This window comes from Ranitomeya variabilis, chromosome 2 (genome assembly GCF_051348905.1).
Source record: "Ranitomeya variabilis isolate aRanVar5 chromosome 2, aRanVar5.hap1, whole genome shotgun sequence".
NCBI classification, from domain to species: Eukaryota; Metazoa; Chordata; class Amphibia; order Anura; family Dendrobatidae; genus Ranitomeya; species Ranitomeya variabilis.
Window position 1 is genome coordinate 847724222 of NC_135233.1, and position 25086 is coordinate 847749307.

Below are 25086 nucleotides of genomic sequence, written 5' to 3' on the forward strand. Positions count from 1 at the left end.
GCATGCACAGCTCCGTGGACCCTCTGTCCTCCTCAGACGGATGTCTGGAACTTTCTCTGACTTTCCCTACAAACTATCAGTTATATATATATGGGGAGTCACCTAATAAATAGGATCAGAAGCTCCCCCTGGTGGCCTGAAGTGTGAATGTGTTGCATGTTTGTGATACCTGGATGCAGTTATCCTTCCTTGCCTCCAAAACGTAGCATCACTCTCCCCGGGAGGAAAGCGTCACTACTGTGAAGACCAGGACCCCGGGGCACCGCATAGTCCTTGCGACTATCTGTTAAACCCCTTTTATGCTGCTGTTTGGCCGAAGCGGCCAAGAGGTTACTGATTTGGAGCTCGAGGCAAAGGATTTCTGTCTGGGCAGTAGTCCAAGTGCATGGATCTGAGAACATAGACACTTCAGATGGTAAGGAAGCTGGTTAAGCAGAAATTTCGGGAAGTGAAACATTCAAGTCGATCCCCGATGTCAGGTGGACAACTTCAGCCAGGGGACCATGTGTTGGTGTGGGCCAAACAACCCAGGAACAAGCTGGATCATCATTGGGAGGCAGTACCCTACCGAGTGGTGAGGAAGATTCACCCAAATAACTCAGTTTGCGAGGTTAGACCTGAGGGAGATTATGCTGTGGCACCTCGGGCGTTGCACAGGAATATACTGCGACCCTGCTCTTCTGAAGCAGAAGACCATACCAAGGCAGGGCCCACAATAGAAGTGGCTGAGGTAGCACAAAGGGCAGTCTTAGAGGAAGAATGGCTTGCAGGGCCGATGGGTTCACCGAAGATGCCGTTGCCGCTCTCGAGTGGGACAGAAAGTGAACTTGGAGTTAATCTACCACCTCCAGTGCTTGAGTCTCCAAGTACCCCAGAAGCGCCTCTGTAGGAAGAACTCTGCAGGATTGAGTGGGCTAATGCCGGGATTCTCCCTAACAGATACGCTTAGGATGAATTAGTCTGGTCCCAGATACAGCAGAAGGCCCAGAAGTGTGCGCAACTGTTGGCTGAACTCAGCCTACCTGTGGGGAAACTTCGAACTCAAAAGAATACCCCTCACTCGAGGACTGGTGAGCAAAAAGGGTGGAGGAATGTAACAAAAAACAATGAGCCCTCTGGCAAATTAGTGCAGGATGTGTCATTAATGAGGAGAGACTACCATTTGCTGGCCAGCCGAAATCAAGGGGAACCAAAGTGTGCTAGACGATCTGCAAGGGAAAGGACTTTGTGTGCTGGACCAGATCAGGCGACCCTCTGTAAGGACTTCTCTGATATAAAAGCCTTGCGTGCCAAACCATGAGGAGTTTGGGCGCCAGGGAAGATATCGTGGCAGATGTTAGACACCACTGAGACCAACATGACGGGTCTCATGGAGGGTATCTGTGCTACATGGGTGTCTGTCACCACCTGGCAAAGATCCGGATCACCTGAAATATATCCCCGAGTACGGCATACTCTGGTCAGAGCCGTAATCTGCGCCCTCCACTGGTCAAGCTTCCAAGGTCTGATTATGCCTGTCAAGAGCTGAGGCCCGGTCCTCTCTGTCCCCAGCCTGAGAGACTTCCATTGATGGTCAAGCCGAGAAGAACTATGCAGCGACTGTGCCTACGAGAGAGGATTAACAGTGTGAGTGAGCAGGGCCGTCACTTCCAGCTATCACCTACGGTACCAAGGTCAGCTGGGACTAGGATTACAGGTTGGGATGTGGCCGGTTGGTACTGTAAGTGGGAGACTCAGCGAGCTTTAATAGACTACGTCGGTAAGAGACTTGCGGCCTAGCAAGAAAACCTGGTGACCCCAGCTAGAGACAGAGATTCAAATGAGATCTCATGTGATGACTCCCAAGACTGGGTGCACCACTAATGTTAAGTACTGAGAGACTTTCTAGCTTGTTCATAACCAATTGTGATCCCCTATATTATTAAATTGTATATCTACTAACCCTAATTGTTTAAAAGTTATTGTTGCATAAAAATACCAATATATCAACCCCTGGCTGTTTCCGCCTCGTGATCTCTATTCGCTGCATTCAGGCACCTGCATTACACATGGAATGACTGCTGAGACCCAACTAGCTTTACTTTACCCAAATTGTTCCAAGTAAATAAAACAACACACAATTTTTCAAACCAAACTCTTACTTTTAATGAATGGCGTTTGGTCACAGCCAAAAAAGACATGCTCAAGGAACCATGACTCTCAAATAAGGCATGATTGGCCAGTTAAACAGGTATGAATTGTTTTGCAATAGCCGGACTCCCGGCGCAAGTCAGACTTCGTACAGGAAAAAAACAGTAAGGGAAGAGAAAGAACATGGGACAATATGACCTTAACCCCATAAACAGGGCACAGAAGTCAGGGGGCATGCAATACAAGATTGATTTGACCTTCAGAGTGACATGTTCACTTTAAGGCCCTTTCTGATTTACACAACAAATACCTACATTCAGACACATTTGCATAATCTGTGCTGCTTGAGTGCTGTTTTGTTGGTTGACCCCATGAAAAACGGGATGGTTGGGAGATATGGCTTTGAAAAAGGTGGACATAAGTTCCTCTGAGGATGGCTATGATGAGTATGCTTGTCATCAAATATGACCCAGTGCTATTGTGAGGTTGATCCATAACATTCTGAAACCACTTACTTTAGTAAAATTTTAAAGTTAAGTTAAAACATATTTTTCTACATTTAACAGGAAAGTCTGTGGGAATTGTGACTACAACACGGGTCCAACATGCTTCTCCATCTGGAAATTATGCTCACATTGCTGATCGAGATTGGTATTCTGATGCCAACATGCCTCAGGAAGCTCTGGATTTGGGGTGCCATGATATTGCTTATCAGTTAGTCTATAACACTGAGATAGATGTAAGTATAGGGAAACACATGTAAAATTGTGATTGGTTAGTTGAAAAGATATTAATATTTTCAATTAGCACTAATAGCAGTAATTGAATAAAGTGTCCCCAGTGTGCTCCATAAATGCTCCATTAATGGCGTGTAAAAGTCTGTTAATTATTGCCATGACTCATAAATACTTGTGCACCATTGACTTCCTCTCTAGGAAGAAATTTGATGTTGAATTCTATTATGCAGCAAACTAGAGGACATAAAGCCTTTGTGCAGAAACATGGGTCTTTGCTTCCTACTATCTGAAATAGCATGAGAAAAATTCCGGATTGGGATTGCAGTAGAGCTGAAAAAATCATCAATGTTTTATTCCATGCTATTTAAAATCTGATAAAATGTTCATGATGGTAGATGGGAGTTAAATTTGAATCATTATCATTGTGGTTTGGTCCTGATGAAGAGGTTTGAAAAACTTGAAATGTGTTGACATATTTCGCATTTAAACGTCACCTTTTTGTGTGATCGCACCTTTGAACCTTGGGCAGCGCAGACTCTGAACCACCGTGTTCCTCATTTATTCCACAGTAAAAATACAATCATAAAAAGTCCATCATATTCCACAGCACTTTGCAGATCATGGTTGTCCTCCATTGGGGATCACAATCTAAATTGCCTACCAGTATGTCTTTTGGAGTGTGAGCGGAAACAAATATGGGAATAACATACAAATACCTTGCAGATATTGCTCTTGTTGGGATTTGAATCCAGGACCCCAATGCTGCAAGGTGGACCAGTGCTATCCACTGAGCTACGATGCTGTCTATTTAGCATTTAAACAGACTGTTTACCGATGGCCTTATGTTTTAAAGCCACTTTTACATTATTAAAACTGCCTTTACATTAATTAAGCACTCCTAACACTATTTTTATCCTCTTAATATATTGCAGTCATCCCATTATATAGCACTGAGTACTTATAATTGCTCATTTTGCCTTTATACCCTTTCTATAAATGCATAAATAAGAGACTCCCTGTTTCTAAATAGACAACTACCAGCATACTTATATCAGTCCAAAGAAGCGAATGTGAGGCAAAATGTATAACTTTATTTAGATACTGTAAAACAAGTTTTTAGTTTAAAATAGAGAGGCAAAGTGCCCAGAAGGGGGAACCCTGAAACCAGTCCAAAATGCAATAAACTATCAAAGATGTAAACAGTACTATATTCATAGGTATATAGGCGCCTCGGGTTCAATTACAATAATAAGCATATATATTAAGATAATTAAACCATATGATAAAAAATATAGTGTGGCAAATAACCCATATAGGAACACCAAGGGCCCAATGCCAAGTGCCCAGTCCTGAGAACTAAATTAGATAAAAAATGAGTTGATCCTGAATCAGGACCAAAGAGGATATGTGTTGTGAATTTGGATTCTGGGCTCCCCCGGTGGCCGCTTGTGGAATTGGACTTGTCATCCTCTTTCCTGTTTCACCTGGTTCCATCAGTAGTGGGTGTCGCTATTTAAGCTCATTTCTCTGGTGGTTTCTTGCCGGTCAACAATGTTATCTGATGCCTCTCAGTGCTTGTTCCTGCTTCTAGACAACTACTAGTTAAGTTGGACTTTTGTCCATGTTTTGTTTTGCCTATTTGTTCCAGTTCACAGCTGAAGTTTTGTTACTGTGTCTGGAAAGCTCTCGTTGATCAGGGATTGCTACTCTGGCGTTATGAGTTAATGCCAGAGTTTAAGGTAATCTCTGGATGGTGTTTTGTTAGTGTTTTTCTGCTGACCATGAAAGTATACTATCTGTCTTCTGCTATCTAGTAAGCGGACCTCAAATTTGCTAAGACTATTTTCCTGCTGCGTTTGTTGTTTCATCTGAACTCACCGTCATTATATGTGGGGGGCTACTGTCTTCTTTGGAATATTTCTCTAGAGGTGAGCCAGGTCTTATATTTCCCTCTGCTAGCTATTTAGGTCTTAGGCCAGAGCTGGGCATCTAGCGATAAATAGGAAATGCTACCTGGCTATTTCTAGTTGCGCGGCAGGCTTAGTTCATGGTCAGTATAGTTCCATCTTCCGAGAGCTTGTCCCTCTATAGGCTTGCTATGATCTCTGCCTGCAGAGATCATGACAGTTTGACCGGCCCATAAAGTGTTAAAGACCCAGGTTGAGAAAGGAGAGTTATAAGAAGTCTGCTGGAATTTTTTTTTTTTTTTTTTTTTTTTCCTCCAGTCTGCCTTGCTGCAGTCTTTTTTCTCTCTCTCCTCCTAATCTCTGTATGCTCTGTGTGCACCTGACAATAATGGATCTCCAGAGTGTAACTGCGGGTTTGAATAATCTCATCACGAAAGTACAAAATTTACAAGATTTTGTGGTACATGCTCCGGTATCTGAGCCGAGAATTCCTTTGCCGGAGTTCTTCACAGGGAATAGAGCTAGCTTCCAGAATTTCCGAAATAATTGTAAGCTTTATTTGTCCCTGAAGTCTCGTTCAGCTGGAGACCCTGCTCAGCAGGTTAGGATTGTGATTTCCTTGCTCAGGGGTGACCCTCAAGATTGGGCCTTCTCATTGCCAGCAGGGGATCCTGCGTTACGCGATGTGGATGCGTTTTTTCTGGCCTTGGGCTTGCTTTATGAGGAACCTCATTTGGAACTTCAGGCAGAAAAAACTTTGATGGCACTATCTCAGGGGCAAGACGAAGCTGAAGTTTTCTGCCAAAAATTCCGTAAATGGTCTGTGCTTACTCAGTGGAATGAGTGCGCCTTGGCGGCAACTTTCAGAGAAGGTCTCTCTGATGCCGTTAAGGATGTTATGGTGGGGTTCCCTTTGCCTGCAGGTCTGAATGAGTCCATGACAATGGCTATTCAGATTGATAGGCGTCTGCGGGAGCGCAAACCGGTGCACCATCTGGCGGTGTCTATGGAAAAGACGCCAGAAAGTATGCAGTGTGATAGAATTCGGTCCAGGAGCGAGCGACAGAATTTTAGACGGAAGAATGGATTGTGTTTCTATTGTGGGGATTCTACTCATGTTATATCAGCATGCTCTAGGCGTACAAAGAAGCTTGATAAGTCTGTTTCCATTGGCACCATTCAGTCTAAGTTTATTTTGTCTGTAACCCTGATTTGCTCTTTGTCATCCATTGCCACGGACGCCTATGTTGACTCTGGCGCCGCTCTGAGTCTTATGGATTGGTCCTTTGCCAATCGTTGTGGTTTTGATTTAGAGCCTTTGGAGACTCTTATTCCTCTGAAGGGGATTGACTCCACCCCATTGGCTAATAATAAACCACAATACTGGACACAAGTAACCATGCGTATCAATCCGGATCACCAGGAGATTATTCGTTTCCTGGTGCTGTATAATTTACATGACGATTTGGTGCTGGGATTGCCATGGTTGCAGTCTCACAACCCAGTCTTGGACTGGAGAGCAATGTCTGTGTTGAGCTGGGGATGTAAGGGTATTCATGGGGACGTACCTTTGGTTTCTATTTCGTCGTCCATTCCCTCTGAAGTCCCTGAGTTCCTCTCTGATTATCAAGACGTCTTTGACGAACCCAAGCTTGGGTCGTTACCTCCGCACCGTGAGTGCGATTGTGCCATAGATTTGATACCGGGTTGTAAATATCCAAAGGGTCGTTTGTTTAATTTGTCTGTGCCGGAACATGCTGCTATGCGGGAATATATAAAGGAGTCTTTGGAAAAGGGACATATTCGTCCATCTTCTTCTCCCTTGGGAGCTGGGTTTTTCTTTGTCTCAAAAAAAGACGGCTCTTTGAGACCATGTATTGATTATCGGCTTCTGAATAAGATCACTGTTAAGTATCAATACCCATTGCCATTGCTTACTGATTTGTTTGCTCGTATAGAGGGTGCTAAGTGGTTCTCTAAAATTGATCTTCGTGGGGCGTATAATTTGGTGCGGATCAGGCAGGGGGATGAGTGGAAGACCGCATTTAATACGCCCGAGGGCCACTTTGAGTATTTGGTCATGCCTTTTGGTCTTTCTAATGCCCCTTCAGTTTTCCAGTCTTTTATGCATGATATTTTCCGCGATTTTCTGGATAAGTTTATGATAATATATCTGGATGATATTCTGATTTTTTCTGATGACTGGGACTCTCATGTCCAGCAGGTCAGGAGAGTTTTTCAGGTTCTGCGGTCTAATTCTTTGTGTGTGAAGGGGTCTAAGTGCGTTTTTGGGGTCCAGAAAATTTCCTTTTTGGGGTATATTTTTTCTCCCTCTTCCATTGAGATGGATCCCGTCAAGGTGCAAGCTATTTGTGACTGGACTCAGCCCTCCTCTCTTAAGGGTCTTCAGAGATTTTTGGGCTTTGCCAACTTTTACCGCCGATTTATTGCTGGTTTTTCGGATGTCGTTAAACCACTGACTGATTTGACCAGACAAGGCGCTGATGTTGCTAATTGGTCCCCTCATGCTGTAGAGGCCTTTCAGGAGCTTAAGCGCCGTTTTGCCTCTGCCCCTGTGTTGCGTCAGCCTGATGTGAATCTGCCTTTTCAGGTTGAGGTTGACGCTTCGGAGATCGGAGCTGGGGCAGTGTTGTCGCAGAAAGGTTCCGACTGCTCCGTCATTAGGCCTTGTGCCTTCTTTTCTCGCAAATTTTCGCCCGCAGAGCGGAATTATGATGTTGGGAATCGGGAGCTTTTGGCCATGAAGTGGGCGTTTGAGGAGTGGCGCCATTGGCTCGAGGGGGCTAGGCATCAGGTGGTGGTATTGACTGACCACAAAAATTTGATTTATCTTGAGACTGCCAGACGCCTGAATCCTAGACAGGCGCGCTGGTCTTTATTTTTTTCTCGCTTTAATTTTGTGGTGTCATACCTACCGGGTTCTAAGAATGTTAAGGCAGATGCCCTTTCTAGGAGTTTTGACCCGGACTCTCCTGGTAATTCTGAACCCACAGGTATCCTTAGGGAGGGAGTAATTTTGTCGGCCGTTTCTCCTGATCTGCGGCGGTCCTTGCAAGAGTTTCAGGCGGATAGACCGGATCGTTGTCCGCCTGATAGACTGTTTGTTCCGGATGATTGGACCAGCAGAGTCATCTCTGAGGTACATTCTTCTGCATTGGCAGGTCATCCCGGAATTTTTGGTACCAGGGATTTGGTGGCAAGATCCTTCTGGTGGCCTTCCCTGTCGCGAGATGTGCGAGTCTTTGTGCAGTCATGTGACGTTTGTGCTCGGGCCAAGTCTTGTAGTTCTCGGGCTAGCGGACTGCTGTTGCCCTTGCCTATTCCTAAGAGGCCTTGGACACACATCTCGATGGATTTTATTTCAGATCTGCCTGTTTCCCAGAAGATGTCTGTCATCTGGGTGGTCTGTGACCGTTTCTCTAAAATGGTCCATTTGGTTCCTCTGCCCAAGTTGCCTTCTTCTTCTGAGTTGGTTCCTCTGTTTTTTCAGAATGTTGTCCGATTGCACGGTATTCCTGAGAATATTGTTTCTGACAGAGGTACCCAATTTGTGTCTAGATTTTGGCGGGCATTCTGTGCTAGGATGGGCATAGATTTGTCTTTTTCATCTGCTTTTCACCCTCAGACTAATGGCCAGACCGAGCGGACTAATCAGACCCTTGAGACATATCTGAGGTGTTTTGTCTCTGCTGACCAGGATGATTGGGTTGCTTTTTTGCCATTGGCAGAGTTCGCCCTCAATAATCGGGCCAGTTCTTCCACCTTGGTGTCCCCGTTTTTCTGTAATTCGGGGTTTCACCCTCGATTTTCCTCCGGTCAGGTGGAATCCTCGGATTGTCCTGGAGTGGATGCGGTGGTGGAGAGATTGCATCACATCTGGGGGCAGGTTATGGACAATTTGAAGTTGTCCCAGGAGAAGACTCAGCGTTTTGCCAACCGTCATCGTCGTGTTGGTTCTCGGCTTTGTGTTGGAGATTTAGTGTGGTTGTCTTCTCGTTTTGTCCCTATGAGGGTCTCTTCTCCTAAGTTTAAACCTCGGTTCATCGGCCCTTATAGAATATTGGAGATTCTTAATCCTGTTTCTTTCCGTTTGGACCTCCCTGCGTCCTTTTCCATTCATAACGTTTTTCATCGGTCGTTATTGCGCAGGTATGAGGTGCCTGTTGTACCTTCAGTTGAGCCTCCTGCTCCGGTGTTGGTTGAGGGTGAGTTGGAGTACGTTGTGGAGAAAATTTTGGACTCTCGTGTTTCCAGACGGAAACTCCAGTATCTGGTCAACTGGAAGGGTTACGGCCAGGAGGATAATTCTTGGGTCAATGCATCTGATGTTCATGCTTCTGATCTTGTTCGTGCCTTCCATAGGGCTCGTCCTGGTCGCCCTGGTGGATCTGGTGAGGGTTCGGTGCCCCCTCCTTGAGGGGGGGGTACTGTTGTGAATTTGGATTCTGGGCTCCCCCGGTGGCCGCTTGTGGAATTGGACTTGTCATCCTCTTTCCTGTTTCACCTGGTTCCATCAGTAGTGGGTGTCGCTATTTAAGCTCATTTCTCTGGTGGTTTCTTGCCGGTCAACAATGTTATCTGATGCCTCTCAGTGCTTGTTCCTGCTTCTAGACAACTACTAGTTAAGTTGGACTTTTGTCCATGTTTTGTTTTGCCTATTTGTTCCAGTTCACAGCTGAAGTTTTGTTACTGTGTCTGGAAAGCTCTCGTTGATCAGGGATTGCTACTCTGGCGTTATGAGTTAATGCCAGAGTTTAAGGTAATCTCTGGATGGTGTTTTGTTAGTGTTTTTCTGCTGACCATGAAAGTATACTATCTGTCTTCTGCTATCTAGTAAGCGGACCTCAAATTTGCTAAGACTATTTTCCTGCTGCGTTTGTTGTTTCATCTGAACTCACCGTCATTATATGTGGGGGGCTACTGTCTTCTTTGGAATATTTCTCTAGAGGTGAGCCAGGTCTTATATTTCCCTCTGCTAGCTATTTAGGTCTTAGGCCAGAGCTGGGCATCTAGCGATAAATAGGAAATGCTACCTGGCTATTTCTAGTTGCGCGGCAGGCTTAGTTCATGGTCAGTATAGTTCCATCTTCCGAGAGCTTGTCCCTCTATAGGCTTGCTATGATCTCTGCCTGCAGAGATCATGACAGATATGCGCAACAGTGCATAAAGAAGTGTGCAGCAGAAACCCTTAAGCATCATGTACAGGTACCTCCAATAATAAGTAATTACTTGATGACTGGGATGGTAATAACCAGGAAGACAGTACCTGAATTTAGAGGGCACTGGAGGAGCACTGAAGGACAAGGACCGGGTGACAGGACTGATTGAGCATTCCCCCTCACCCCTGTTTCTAGATAGAACAGAAAAAAGTGAAGAATTAGATGGATAAAAAGGCAATTGTAAGTACAAAGTACTATATATTACAATGACTGCAATATATTAAGAGGATAAAACTTTAATGGGAGTGCTTCTTTAAAGAGCTTGAAAGGGATTTGATATGGTCCTAGAAAAACTCAGAGTGCCATCAAAATTTTTTCAGGGCAACTGGAGACTATTCGATTATGATTAGTGTTGAGCATTCCGATACCGCAAGTATCGGGTATCGGCCGATCCTTGCGGTATCGGAATTCCGATACCGAGATCCGATATTTTTGTGGTATCGGGTATCGGAATCGGAAGTCCCCACAGTGCTAAAATCACTATAATGTAAAGTGGGCGGTGCGTGGGCGGAGACTGCGTGTCTCTGTGCGGGCCTGCCAGGGATCTCATTCTATGCGGCCGGCGCTGTATGCCCAGGCTTGATGCGGCGTGCCGGGGCTTGATGCGGCGTGGGAGGGCTCTGCGGCGTGCTGGGGGGGTCTATGCGGCGTGCTGGGGGGGTCTATGCGGCGTGAGGGGCTCTCTGCGGCGTTCTGGGGCATCTATGCGGCGTGCTGGGGGATCTATGCGGCGTGAGGGGCTTTCTGCGGCGTTCTGGGGCGTCTATGCGGCGTGCTGGGGGGTCTATGCGGCGTGCTGGGGGGTCTATGCGGCGTGCTGGGGGGTCTATGCGGCGTGCTGGGGGGTCTATGCGGCGTGCGGGGGTCTCAGCGGCGTGCGGGGGTCTCTGCGGCGTGCTGGGGGGTCTCTGCGGTGTGGGGGGGGTCTCTGCGGCGTGAGGGGGGGTCTCTGCGGCGTGGGGGGGGTCTCTGCGGCGTGCGGGGGTCTCAGTGCGGGCATCGTCCGATGGGACTACAAGTCCCATCGGGCTATGCCTGCTACACTGACAGTGATTGACACATTAGCCAATGATGGGACAGTAGTAGTCCCATCATCCGGCTAATGTGTTGAATGAAAAAAAAAAAAAATACTCCATACATACATTCTACATACATACATACATATAGACATACAGTACATTCATACATTACATACATGACATACATTACATTAAACATAGATTACATACTCACCATTACTTGTCATTTTGATCCCCGAAGCCAGTGTCATCTATAAAAAATGTGAAAAAAACAAACAACCAATATACTCCCTGTCCGCAGAAATCCACGAGTGTCCCACGACGATCTCCCGTGGAGAGCAGCAGCATCAAATAATGCGACCGCTCTCTAGGGGCTCAGAAACACAATGACGGGAGGAAGGTATCCTTCCGCCACTGTATTCCTCCGCCGCTGTAAAAAAAAAAGTCCCTAGTCTCACTTTATGGCATTGCTGTATGAGACATTTTCCCATGCAGCAATTATATAAAGTGACACTTTGAACTCAGGTAACCTCAGTGATGCACTGCAGGAGCCATTGTCTCCTGTCAGTGTGTCACTGAGGGTCCTATAGAGCAGTGACGTCACCCGATGTCACTGTTCTATAGGGGAGATCGTCATGGGACACTCGTTATTAATTGGACTACGGCGGACAGGTAGTATGCGGTTTATTATTTTACGTTTTTTGCAGGCGCTGAAGTATGGTAAGTATGGTGAAATGAAGAATATTAAAATACTTTTTCCTAATGTGTGCGTGTTTTATTAACCCTTTTCTTACTATTGGATTAATAACGGATAGGCGTCTTATTGACGCCTCTCCGTTATTAACCCAGCTTAATGTCACCTTACGATAGCAAGGTGACATTAACCCCTTATTACCCCATATCCCACCGCTACACGGGAGTGGGAAGAGAGGGGCTAAGTGCCGGAATTGGCGCATCTTACGGATGCGCCATTTTCGGGGCGGCTGCGGACTGGTATTTGTAGCCGGGGGGGGGGGGCAATATCCATGGCCCCTCTCTAGGCTATGAATATCAGCCCGCAGCTGTCTGCGTAGCCTTTCTGGCTATAAAATATAGGGGGACCCCACGTCATTTTTTTGGGGGGTCCCCCTATTTTAATAGCCAGTAAAGGCTACGCAGACAGCTGCGAGCTGATATTCATAGCAGGCTACAAATATTGGCCCCCGGCCGTCGGCTTTCCCCCTCTGGCGCAGAAAATTGCGCGGGAGCCCACGCCGTTTTTTTCCATTTTTTTTTTTTTTAAATTCAACGCTCATAAAGGCCTCTTTCACCCTTGCATCAGTACGGGTCCGTCGCTATGCGTCGAGCCGACGTACCGACGCACGTTGTGAAATTTGTACACGACGTGGGCAGCGGATGCAGTTTTTCAACGCATCCACTGCCCATTCTGAAGTGCGGGGAGGAGGGGGCAGAGTTTCTGCTGCGCATGCGCAGTAGAAAATGGCAGACGCGACGGACAAAAAAACGTTCACTTGAACGTTTTTTCGTGCCGACGGTCCGCCAAAACTCGACGGATCCGTTGCAGAACGGACGCGACGTGTGGCCATTCGTCGCGATCCGTCGCTAATACAAGTCTATGGGGAAAAAAAATGCATCCTGCGAGCACATTTGCAGGATCCGTTTTTTTTCCGCCAGATCCGTTTTTTCAGTCGGATCCGTTGTTTTCCGCCAGATCGGTTTTTTTCCACCGGATCCGTTTTTTTCCGCTAGATCCGTTTTTTTTCCGCCGGATCCGTTTTTTCCTGCCGGATCCATTTTTTTCCGCCAGATCCGTTTTTTCTCATAGAGTTGTAATAGCGCCGGATTGCGCCTGATGGCCACACATTTCATCCATTTTTTGCAGGATTCGTAAAAAAAAACTTTCCGCCGGATGGAAAACTCATAGGAACGTTTTTTGTCCGTTATTTTTCATGCATGTTTCCATTCAAATCATGCACATTTTCCGTTTATTTATTTTCCAAAAACCTCATCAAAACCTGCATCAAAACTAAACTGCATGAAAAACCGCACCAAAAACCTGCATCAAAAACAGCATCAAAAACCGCACCAAAAACCTGCAGCAAAAAAAGCACCAAAAACTGCATCAAAAACTGAACCAAAAACTACATCAAAAACCGCACAAAAAAAATGTAGCAAAAAAGCACCAAAAACTGCATCAAAAACCGCATCAAAAACTGCACCAAAAACCGCACCAAAAACCTGCAGCAAAAAGCACCAAAAACTGCATCAAAAACCGCATCAAAAACTGCACCAAAAACTGCATCAAAAACCGCACCAAAAACCTGCATCAAAAACTGCACCAAAAACATGCGGTTTTTGATGCAGTTTTTGGTGCTTTTTTGCTGCATGTTTTTGGTGCGGTTTTTGATGTAGTTTTTGGTTCAGTTTTTGATACAGTTTTTGGTGCTTTTTTTGATGCAGGTTTTTGGTGCGGTTTTTGGTGCAGTTTTTGGTGCAGTTTTTGATGCGTTTTTTGATGCAGTTTTTGGTGCTTTTTGCTGCAGGTTTTTGGTGCGGTTTTTGATGCAGTTTTTGGTGCAGTTTTTGATGCGGTTTTTGATGCAGTTTTTGGTGCTTTTTTGCTGCACCAAAAACCGCACCAAAAACCTGCAGCAAAAAACACCAAAAACTGCATCAAATACTGCACCAAAAACTGCATCAAAAACCTGCAGCAAAAAAGCACCAAAAACTGCATCAAAAACGGCATCAAAAACCTGCAGCAAAAAAAGCACCAAAAACAGCACCAAAAACCTGCAGCAAAAAAGCACCAAAAACTGCATCAAAAACCGCATCAAAAAGCTACATCAAAAACAGCACCAAAAACTGCATCAAAAACCGCATCAAAAACTGCACCAAAAACCTGCAGCAAAAAAGCACCAAAAACTGCATCAAAAACGGCATCAAAAACCTGCAGCAAAAAAAGCACCAAAAACTGCATCAAAAACCTCAACAAAAAGCTACATAAAAAACAGCACCAAAAACTGCATCAAAAACCGCACCAAAAACCTGCAGCAAAAAAAGCACCAAAAACTGCATCAAAAACTGAACCAAAAACTACATCAAAAACCGCACCAAAAACATGCAGCAAAAAAGCACCAAAAACTGCATCAAAAAACGCATCAAAAACTGCACCAAAAACTGCATCAAAAACCGCACCAAAAACCTGCAGCAAAAAGCACCAAAAACTGCACCAAAAACCGCATCAAAAATTGCACCAAAAACTGCATCAAAAACCGCACCAAAAACCTGCAGCAAAAAAGCACCAAAAACTGCATCAAAAACTGCATCAAAAACAGCACCAAAAACCTGCAGCAAAAAAAGCACCAAAAACTGCATCAAAAACCGCATCAAAAAGCTACATCAAAAACAGCACCAAAACCTGCATCAAAAACCGCATCAAAAACTGCACCAAAAACTGCATCAAAACCTGCATAAAAAACTGGTGCAGTTTTGATGCGGTTTTTGCTGCAGTTTTTGCTGCAGGTTTTTGGTGCGGTTTTTGATGCAGTTTTTGGTGCAGTATTTGATGCAGTTTTTGGTGCTTTTTTTGCTCCAGCTTTTTGATGCGGTTTTTGATGCAGTTTTTGGTGCAGTTTTTGATGCGGTTTTTGATGCAGTTTTTGGTGCTTTTTTGCTGCAGGTTTTTGGTGCGGTTTTTGATGCAGTTTTTGGTGCTGTTTTTGATGTAGCTTTTTGATGCGGTTTTTGATGCAGTTTTTGGTGCTTTTTTTGCTGCAGTTTTTTGGTGCTGTTTTTGATGCAGTTTTTGGTGCTGTTTTTGATGTAGCTTTTTGATGCGGTTTTTGATGCAGTTTTTGGTGCTTTTTTTGCTGCAGTTTTTTGCTGCAGTTTTTTGGTGCGGTTTTTGATGCAGTTTTTGGTGCTTTTTTGCTGCAGGTTTTTGGTTCTGTTTTTGATGCAGTTTTTGGTGCGGTTTTTGATGCAGTTTTTGGTGCGGTTTTTGATGCAGGTTTTTGGTGCGGTTTTTGATGCTGTTTTTGATGCAGGTTTTTGGTGCGGTTTTTCATGCAGTTTTGATGCAGGTTTTGATGAGGTTTTTGGAAAATAAATAAACGGAAAATGTGCATGATTTGAATGGAAACATGCATGAAAAATAACGGACAAAAAACGTTCCTATGAGTTTTCCGTCCGGCGGAAACAGTTTTTTTTAACGAATCCTGCAAAAAACGGATGAAATGTGTGGCCATCAGGCGCAATCCGGCGCTATTACAACTGTATGAGAAAAAACGGATCTGGCCGGAAAAAATGGATCCGGCAGGAAAAAACGGATCTGGCGGAAAAAAAACGGATCTGGTGGAAAAAAACGGATCCGGTGGAAAAAAACAGATCTGGCAGAAAAAAACGGATCCAATTTAAAAAAAAACGGATCTGGCGGAAAAAAACGGATCCGGTGGAAAAAAACCGATCTGGCGGAAAACAATGGATCCGACTGAAAAAACGGATCTGGCGGAAAAAAACGGATCCTGCAAATGTGCTCGCAGGATGCATTTTTTTTCCCCATAGACTTGTATTAGCGACGGATCGCGACGAATGGCCACACGTCGCGTCCGTTCTGCAACGGATCCGTCGAGTTTTGGCGGACCGTCGGCACGAAAAAACGTTCAAGTGAACGTTTTTTTGTCCGTCGCGTCTGCCATTTTCTACTGCGCATGCGCAGCAGAAACTCTGCCCCCTCCTCCCCGCACTTCAGAATGGGCAGTGGATGCGTTGAAAAACTGCATCCGCTGCCCACGTCGTGTACAAATTTCACAACGTGCGTCGGTACGTCGGCTCGACGCATAGCGACGGACCCGTACTGACGCAAGGGTGAAAGAGGCCTCTATGAGCGTTGAATTTAAAAAAAAAAAAAATGGAAAAAAACGGCGTGGGCTCCCGCGCAATTTTCTGCGCCAGAGGGGGAAAGCCGACGGCCGGGGGCCAATATTTGTAGCCTGCTATGAATATCAGCTCGCAGCTGTCTGCGTAGCCTTTACTGGCTATTAAAATAGGGGGACCCCCCAAAAAAATGACGTGGGGTCCCCCTGTATTTTATAGCCAGAAAGGCTACGCAGACAGCTGCGGGCTGATATTCATAGCCTAGAGAGGGGCCATGGATATTGGTCCCCCCCCCCCTTGCTACAAATACCAGTCCGCAGCCGCCACGAAAATGGCGCATCCGTAAGATGCGCCAATTCCGGCACTTAGCCCCTCTCTTCCCACTCCCGTGTAGCGGTGGGATATGGGGTAATAAGGGGTTAATGTCACCTTGCTATCGTAAGGTGACATTAAGCCGGGTTAATAACGGAGAGGCGTCAATAAGACGCCTATCCGTTATTAATCCAATAGTAAGAAAAGGGTTAATAAAACACGCACACATTAGGAAAAAGTATTTTAATATTCTTAATTTCACCATACTTACCATACTTCAGCGCCTGCAAAAAACGTAAAATAATAAACCGCATACTACCTGTCCGCCGTAGTCCAATTAATAACGAGTGTCCCACGACGATCTCCCCTATAGAACAGTGACATCAGGTGACGTCACTGCTCTATAGGACCCTCAGTGACACACTGACAGGAGACAATGGCTCCTGCAGTGCATCACTGAGGTTACCTGAGTTCAAAGTGTCACTTTATATAATTGCTGCATGGGAAAATGTCTCATACAGCAATGCCATAAAGTGAGACTAGGGACTTTTTTTTTTACAGCGGCGGAGGAATACAGTGGCGGAAGGATACCTTCCTCCCGTCATTGTGTTTCTGAGCCCCTAGAGAGCGGTCACATTATTTGATGCTGCTGCTCTCCACGGGAGATCGTCGTGGGACACTCGTGGATTTCTGCGGACAGGGAGTATATTGGTTGTTTGTTTTTTTCACATTTTTTATAGATGACACTGGCTTCGGGGATCAAAATGACAAGTAATGGTGAGTATGTAATCTATGTTTAATGTAATGTATGTCATGTATGTAATGTATGAATGTACTGTATGTCTATATGTATGTATGTATGTAGAATGTATGTATGGAGTATTTTTTTTTTTTTCATTCAACACATTAGCCGGATGATGGGACTACTACTGTCCCATCATTGGCTAATGTGTCAATCACTGTCAGTGTAGCAGGCATAGCCCGATGGGACTTGTAGTCCCATCGGACGATACCCGCACTGAGACCCCCGCACGCCGCAGAGACCCCCCCCCACGCCGCAGAGACCCCCCCCCGCCGCAGAGACCCCCCCCACGCCGCAGAGACCCCCCAGCACGCCGCAGAGACCCCCGCACGCCGCTGAGACCCCCGCACGCCGCATAGACCCCCCAGCACGCCGCATAGACGCCCCAGAACGCCGCAGAGAGCCCCTCACGCCGCATAGATCCCCCAGCACGCCGCATAGACGCCCCAGAACGCCGCATAGACCCCCCCAGCACGCCGCATAGACCCCCCCAGCACGCCGCAGAGCCCTCCCATGCCGCATCAAGCCTGGGCATACAGCGCCGGCCGCATAGAATGAGATCCCTGGCAGGCCCGCACAGACCCCGCCCGCACAGAGACACGCAGTCTCCGCCCACGCACCGCCCACACTCTCCCCCCCTCCAGAACCCCATATAGAAGGACAGAAAGGGCTGATTTACCGTCCGATACTTGAGTCCCATTCACTTGTATTGGTATCGGGTATCGGTATCGGATTAGATCCGATACTTTGCCGGTATCGGCCGATACTTTCCGATACCGATACTTTCAAGTATCGGACGGTATCTCTCAATCCTAATTATGATGAATTGATATGCTCTAAATTTTTTTTTTCTGCCAGATTTGGGCTAATTGAACCCAAAATTAATTTTGTCATATATCTAGGAAAAAAATGGTCATGCTTACACAGTATAAGGCTGCCATCACACTAGCAGTATTTGGTCAGTATTTTACATCAGTATTTGTAAGCCAAAACCAGGAGTGGAACAAATAGAGGAAAAATATAATAGAAACATATGCACCACTTCTGTATTTATCACCCACTCCTGGTTTTGCCTTACAAATACTGATGTAAAATACTGACCAAATACTGATAGTGTGACGGCAGCCTAAATGAGAGGAAATCATCCAAATCAGCTATACTTGCGGATTTTATTTGTCTGGCCATCTATTCTATGTGTATGAGGGTCACCTGACTCTCTGCACAACTGATGTTGCAAGAAAGAAGGATCAGTGAAGTTGAATTTCAACATGCCAGATCCTTTGTTTTCACAGGAAATAAGTTGACGTCAGTGGTACCTTGTCGTGGCTTAATCCTATCATCCAACATGTAGCTAGTAGTGTGGACTATTGTGGCAAGAACAGGTTTGGTATTGGCTAGATCGATGCTACAGTGTGCTAGAACTATAGAAAAAAGACATGAACCACACATCCGAAATCCATACAATGATTTAATGGTGCTAGGCAAAAATTTAGAAAACTGAACATGAATTTCTTAGTTTAACATTCTGATCAGACTGTGTGAAGTCCACAGCCATGTCACAGATAACTTCTCAGTGGGCATTAACTTTTTATAGCCTTAAAGGGCTGTCAGCACAGAATGATTGTTTAAACTAAGTCCCTCAGCTCAATGCTTCATGACGGGGCCAATCATTTAAATTCACCTTCCCACCTGCATGCTTTCCATCTATCTCCACCCTCCTATTGCTCTATGAAGCTTCAGCTGTCAATCAAAGAAGAGGGGTGGAGATTGAGAGAAAGCAATCAGGTGGGAAGGTGTATCTAAATGATTGGACCCAACGTCATGCGGCACGGGGTGGTAGCAGTGGGCGAAGCACTCGTCTTCTGCCACACCCCGGCATGCTACATGAAAGAGCAAGTCCTGGCTGAGTGTTGGTGTAAGGCTGGGGTCACACATGGCGTAAGAAAATACGCCACGTATTATACGTCCGTACTACGGCCGTAATATGGAGAAATGTCCCCAAAATATTGATCCGTAGTCAGGGTGTTTCAGCGTATTTTGCGCATGGCATCCTCCGTATGTAATCCGTATGGCATCCGTACTGCGAGATTTTCGCGCAGGCTTGCAAAACCGACATCTAATGGATTTATGTGCTCAAATGTTAGGGAAAACATATATACAGTATATATATATATATATATGTCATTGAGACACATATATATATATTCTGTATTTAGATTTCATTCAGCGCGATATCTGTGAACAGCCGCTAATTCAATTGCCGGCTTTTCATTTCTCCTGCACAAACCCGACAGGATATGAGACATGGTTTACATACAGTAAACCATCTCATATCCCCTTTTTTTTTGCATATTCCACATTACTAATGTTAGTAGTGTGTATGTGCAAAATTTCAGCGCTGTAGCTGCTGAAATAAAGGGTTAAATGGCGGAAAAAATTGGCGTGGGCTCCCGCGCAATTTTCTCCGCCAGAGTGGTAAAGCCAGTGACTGAGGGCAGATATTAATAGCCAGGAGAGGGTCCATGGTTATTGGCCCCCCCGTGGCTAAAAACATCTGCCCCCAGCCACCCCAGAAAAGGCACATCTGGAAGATGCGCCAATTCTGGCACTTGGCCACTCTCTTCCCACTCCCTGTAGCGGTGGGATATGGGGTAATGAAGGGTTAATGCCACCTTGCTATTGTAAGGTGACATTAAGCCAGATTAATAATGGAGAGGCGTCAATTATGACACCTATCCATTATTAATCCAATTGTAGGAAAGGGTTAAAAAACACACACACACATGATTACAAAGTAGTTTAATGAAATAAACACAGCGGTTGTTGTAATAATTTATTGTTCTCCCATTCCATTTCCAGGACCTCGCTTGGCAACATAATAAACGCACAAGATACATACCTTCTGCTGTCAGATCTCGTCCCACGAAGTAATCCATCTGAAGGGGTTAACTAATATTACAGGCAGGAGCCCTGCAAATGCAGCTGTGCTCCGTGCTTGTAATCCCCGGGGAATGAATGAAATGTAGGTCATTGACCTACATTTCCTTCAGTCGCGGTGATGCGCCCCCTGGTGGATGTCCTCATATGACCTGGAGCGTGGGAAAAAGTTCCCAGGCTGCAGTTCATGAGAACATCCAGCAGGGGCGCATCACCGCGACTGAAGGAAATGTAGGTCAATGACCTACATTTCATTCATTCCCCGGGGATTACAAGCACGGAGCACAGCTGCATTTGCAGGGCTCCTGCCTGTAATATTAGTTAACCCCTTCAGATGGATTACTTCGTGGGACGTGACGTTTCAGCAGAAGGTATGTATCTTGTGCGTTTATTATGTTGCCAAGCGAGGTCCTGGAAATGGAATGGGAGAACAATAAATTATTACAACAACCGCTGTGTTTATTTCATTAAACTACTTTGTAATCATGTGTGTGTGTGTTTTTTAACCCTTTCCTACAATTGGATTAATAATGGATAGGTGTCATAATTGACGCCTCTCCATTATTAATCTGGCTTAATGTCACCTTACAATAGCAAGGTGGCATTAACCCTTCATTACCCCATATCCCACCGCTACAGGGAGTGGGAAGAGAGTGGCCAAGTGCCAGAATTGGCGCATCTTCCAGATGTGCCTTTTCTGGGGTGGCTGGGGGCAGATGTTTTTAGCCACGGGGGGGCCAATAACCATGGACCCTCTCCTGGCTATTAATATCTGCCCTCAGTCACTGGCTTTACCATTCTGGCGGAGAAAATTGCGCGGGAGCCCACGCCAATTTTTTCCGCCATTTAACCCTTTATTTCAGCAGCTACAGCGCTGAAATTTTGCACATACACACTACTAACATTAGTAGTGTGGAATATGCAACAAAAAAGGGGATATGAGATGGTTTACTGTATGAAAACCATGTCTCATATCCTGTCGGGTTTGTGCAGGAGAAATGAAAAGCCGGCAATTGAATTACCGACTTTTCACTAACAGCGCTGCGTATTTCTCGCAAGTCACACTGCAGGTCCGTGTGGAATCCGTATTTTTCGCGCCCCCATAGACTTTCATTGGCGTATTATTTGCGCAGTACGCTGACAAACGCAGCATGCTGCGATTTTGTACGGCCGTAGAAAGCCGTATAATACTGAACCGTAATATACGGCTAATAGGAGTAGCCCCATTGAGAATAATTGTGCCGTATGTAATGCGAGTTTTACGGACGTAGTTTCTGCGCTCTTACGTCCGTAAAACTCGCATGTGTGACCCCAGCCTTAGTGTTGCACTTGCCATACGCCCATGCAGGCTGTATTTAGCCAATGGTGTTGGCTGGCTAGGATCACAAATTCTACAGATTAATAAAGGAGACTTCTATTCAAACATGGGAAGTTTACTAAACTTGATAAGGGTTACGAACAAGGGATAACTGGTACTAAGTCTTAAGGCCCCGTCTCACTAAGCGATTTACCAACGATCACGACCAGCGATACGACCTGGCCGTGATCGTTGGTAAGTCGCTGTGTGGTCGCTGGGGAGCTGTCACACAGACCGCTCTCCCCAGCGACCAACGATCAGGGGAACGACTTCGGCATCGTTGAAACTGTCTTCAACGATGCCGAAGTCCCCCTGCAGCACCCGGGTAACCAGGGTAAACATCGGGTTACTAAGCGCAGGGCCGCGCTTAGTAACCCGATGTTTACCCTGGTTACCAAAAAAAACAAACACTACATACTCGCCTTTCGGTGTCCAGGTCCCTTGCCGTCTGCTTCCTGCTCTGACTGAGATCCGGCCGTACAGTGAGAGCAGAACGCAGCGGTGACGTCACTGCTGCTCTCACTTCTCACTGTACGGCCGGGAGTCAGTGAGAGCAGGAAGCAGACGCCAAGGGACCTGACGGACATCAGAAGGCGAGTATGTACTGTTTGTTTTTTTTTTACATTTACGCTGGTAACCAGGTTAAACATCGGGTTACTAAGTGCGGCCCTGCGCTTAGTAACCCGATGTTTACCCTGGTTACCAGTGAAGACATCGCTGGATCGGTGTCACACACACCGATTCAGCAATGTCAGCGGGGCCTCAACGACCAAAAAAAGGTCCAGGCCATTCTGACACGACCAGCGATCTCGCAGCAGGGGCCTGATCGCTGGTACGTGTCACACATAGCGAGATCGCTATGGAGGTCGCTGTTGCGTCACAAAACTTGTGACTCAGCAGCGATCTCGCTAGCGATCTCGCTATGTGAGACGGGGCCTTTAGGCTATGTGCACACGTAGCAGAATTGCCGCGGAAATTTCCACGGCAATTCTGCGCCTCCTGCCGCGGGTATATCGCATGCAGAATTTGCATGCATATTCCCGCAGAAAACTAGCGTTTTGCAAGCATAATTAGCTTGCAGAATGCTAGCGTTTCCCAAGCGATCTGTAGCATCGCTTGGAAAACTGACTGACAGGTTGGTCACACTTGTCAAACATAGTGTTTGACAAGTGTGACCAACTTTTTACTATAGATGCAGCCTATGCAGCATCTATAGTAAAAGGTAGAATGTTAAAAAAAATAAAAAAAAAGGTTATACTCACCTCAGCGGCGTCCGTTCCTAATGCTGTGTGTTCAGGACCTTCCATTGACGTAGCAGTCACGTGACCCGCGGTCATGTGACCATGACGTCATCGCAGGTCCTTCACACACACCACAGAAGCCGTTGAGGAGGTCGGGCCGCCAGAGGGTGAGTATATCGCTATTTTTTATTTTAATTCTTTTTTTTTACCACTTATATGGTGCCCAGTCCGTGGAGGAGAGTCTCCTCTCCTCCACCCTGGGTACCAACCGCACTTGATCTGCTTACTTCCCGCATGGTGTGCACAGCCCCGTGCGGGAAGTAAGCAGATCAATGCATTCCTATGTGTGCAGAATCGCCGCGATTCCGCAATTTTAATGAACATGCGTTTTTTTCTGGATTGCGATTCCGCTCAGGAAAAAAATGCAGCATGTGCACAAAAAATGCGGATTGCATTCTGTTACATAGGATTCTTAATGTTAGCGTTTTTTTCACGGTTTTATAGCGTTTTTATAGCGAAAAACCACGAAAAAAACGCAAAAAATCTGCTACGTGTGCACACAGCCTTAAGCACATTTCCTTCACAGTAAGAAGCCTTTTCATTCCCACTATATTCTTCCACTGTAGTCTACTTAGGGGCAGCACGGTGGCTCAGTGGTTAGCACTGTAGCCTTGCAGCGCTGGAGCCCTGGGTTCAAATCCCACCAAGGGCAACATCTGCAAGGAGTTTGAATGTTCTCCCAGTGTTTGCGTGGATTTCCTCTGGATACTTCAGTTTCCTCCCGCATTCCAAAGACATACTGATAGGGAATTTAGATTGTGAGCCCCATCGGGGACAGCGATGATAATGTGTGCAAACTGTAAAGCGCTGCGGAATAAGATAGCGCTATATAAAAATAAATATAAACATAATAAAGATTATTATTATTACTTCACCACAGCCTAGCTTCCAGGCCACAGTTCTGATAAGCAAGTGCAACACCCTAAGTGACCACTTGTTGCAGTGATGTTGCTTTCCCTTCGGAGAGAGAAATGTCATGCTTAGAGGCAATGGAGTTCTGTTCACCAGGTAAGGCACCCACATGCAACACATTCTGAATCCAGGCCAAGAGGGGGAGCTCAAGACCCGGATTCAGGGGAGCTTTCCTAAAATATGGATATATGTCCTGGTCTGGAGGAGGAGCTAGCCAGTTAGGGACAGAAGCCAGTCTGATAGAGACACTGAAGGAGAAGGAAGTCTGGAACTGAGAGCAGACAGAGAGGCCTGGCAGCCACGAGGGAGCTGCAGCCTCTGAAAGGACATAACTCTAGGGGTTGTATGTGGAGGAGCTTGAGAGGAAAGGAGCAAAGGAGAGGAACAGGGCTCAGAGGGGAACTGTGACCGGGCACCCTCAGAGCCGAAGCGCAGTACCGGGTACTGGGAGCCTGAGGCCTTAGTGGAACTGTACGACACTTGGCAGAACCGGAGGGTTCCGAACTTTAAGTGAACAGTCCACACAATACCTGAGACACAGCAGCACCTGAGGAGCCCGGGGCATGATAGAGTCCCTATAAAAAGGCTCAAGCTGCCCGTCATGCAGGTACCTGTCTCAGGACAGGGGGAAAAAGAGGACTCCGCAGAAAGCCTCAGGCAGCAGGGACTTCATATACAGCAAGCGCTAGTAGGAAAGGTTCACGGACCTCTACTGGGAAAAAAATGGAATTCTCCATTGCCTCCGAGCTGGCCGGGTCATACCACCACCTGCTGGTACCCTGGACTGTGGCCGGCTAATTACAGTAAACCAGGTAAAGACTTACAACTTGTGTTCTTTACTCATTTACCGGCATACGTCATCAACGCCATACATCTCAGGACCCCTGGGGACCCCGCTTCACCTGTGGGAAGTGTACCATCAGTTCTGCAACAACATCCCCCAGGATACCCCTTTAACGCAGCATCGTTCCCACTATTGACTGAACATCACAGGTGGCATCATGACAGACTTTAATACAATTCCCCTTAAAAGACCTTTCCCCTTTAATTGGGCGCCCAGGGCCACGGACCGGGTAGCAGCCACCGTGACTTCCCATTTAAGATCGGACCTGGTACCGAGTACCCCACTGCCCTGGCAGGGCAACCCACAAGTTTCTCTCTTCTCGCTCAGCCGTTCCGCGTTGTATCTCTATGGACGCCGTAGATCTACTGCTCGCTATCCCCCACTAGTCCCACACTCTCAGCCCTCTTTACCTTCGGCTCTAGCAAGCCCTCGGGTTTCTTATGCCTCGCATCTTGTTATCTGATAATGTCTTCTTGAAGGTCTTTCAGTCTCATCAGTAACTCTCTTTAGGATCTTGGTATTCCTCACTCCAATCTCTTCTAGCTGTGGATCACACCTTTGCAACACTGTGTACTTGTTACTTTCCAAATGCTATGTCACTCTAACCAGGAAGCACAGTCCTGTCCCTATCATTATCACTAAGCTCTCCCCTCACCCTGTGGGCTAGTCCCAACACTTAACTATTTCTGACCATGCTGTCTGTTATTAGGCAG

General features: G+C 46.2%; 1 protein-coding gene across 2 annotated transcripts in view; it reads left to right on the plus strand.

The window, feature by feature from the left end:
- LOC143808009 (intestinal-type alkaline phosphatase-like) overlaps nt 1–25086 on the plus strand; it is a 129274-nt gene that overhangs the window by 59275 nt on the left and 44913 nt on the right. For both annotated transcript variants that reach the window (XM_077290202.1, XM_077290203.1), the window contains exon 5: nt 2697–2869. In XM_077290202.1, the coding sequence (XP_077146317.1) occupies nt 2697–2869 (173 nt within the window). The remainder of the gene's footprint in view (nt 1–2696; nt 2870–25086) is intronic.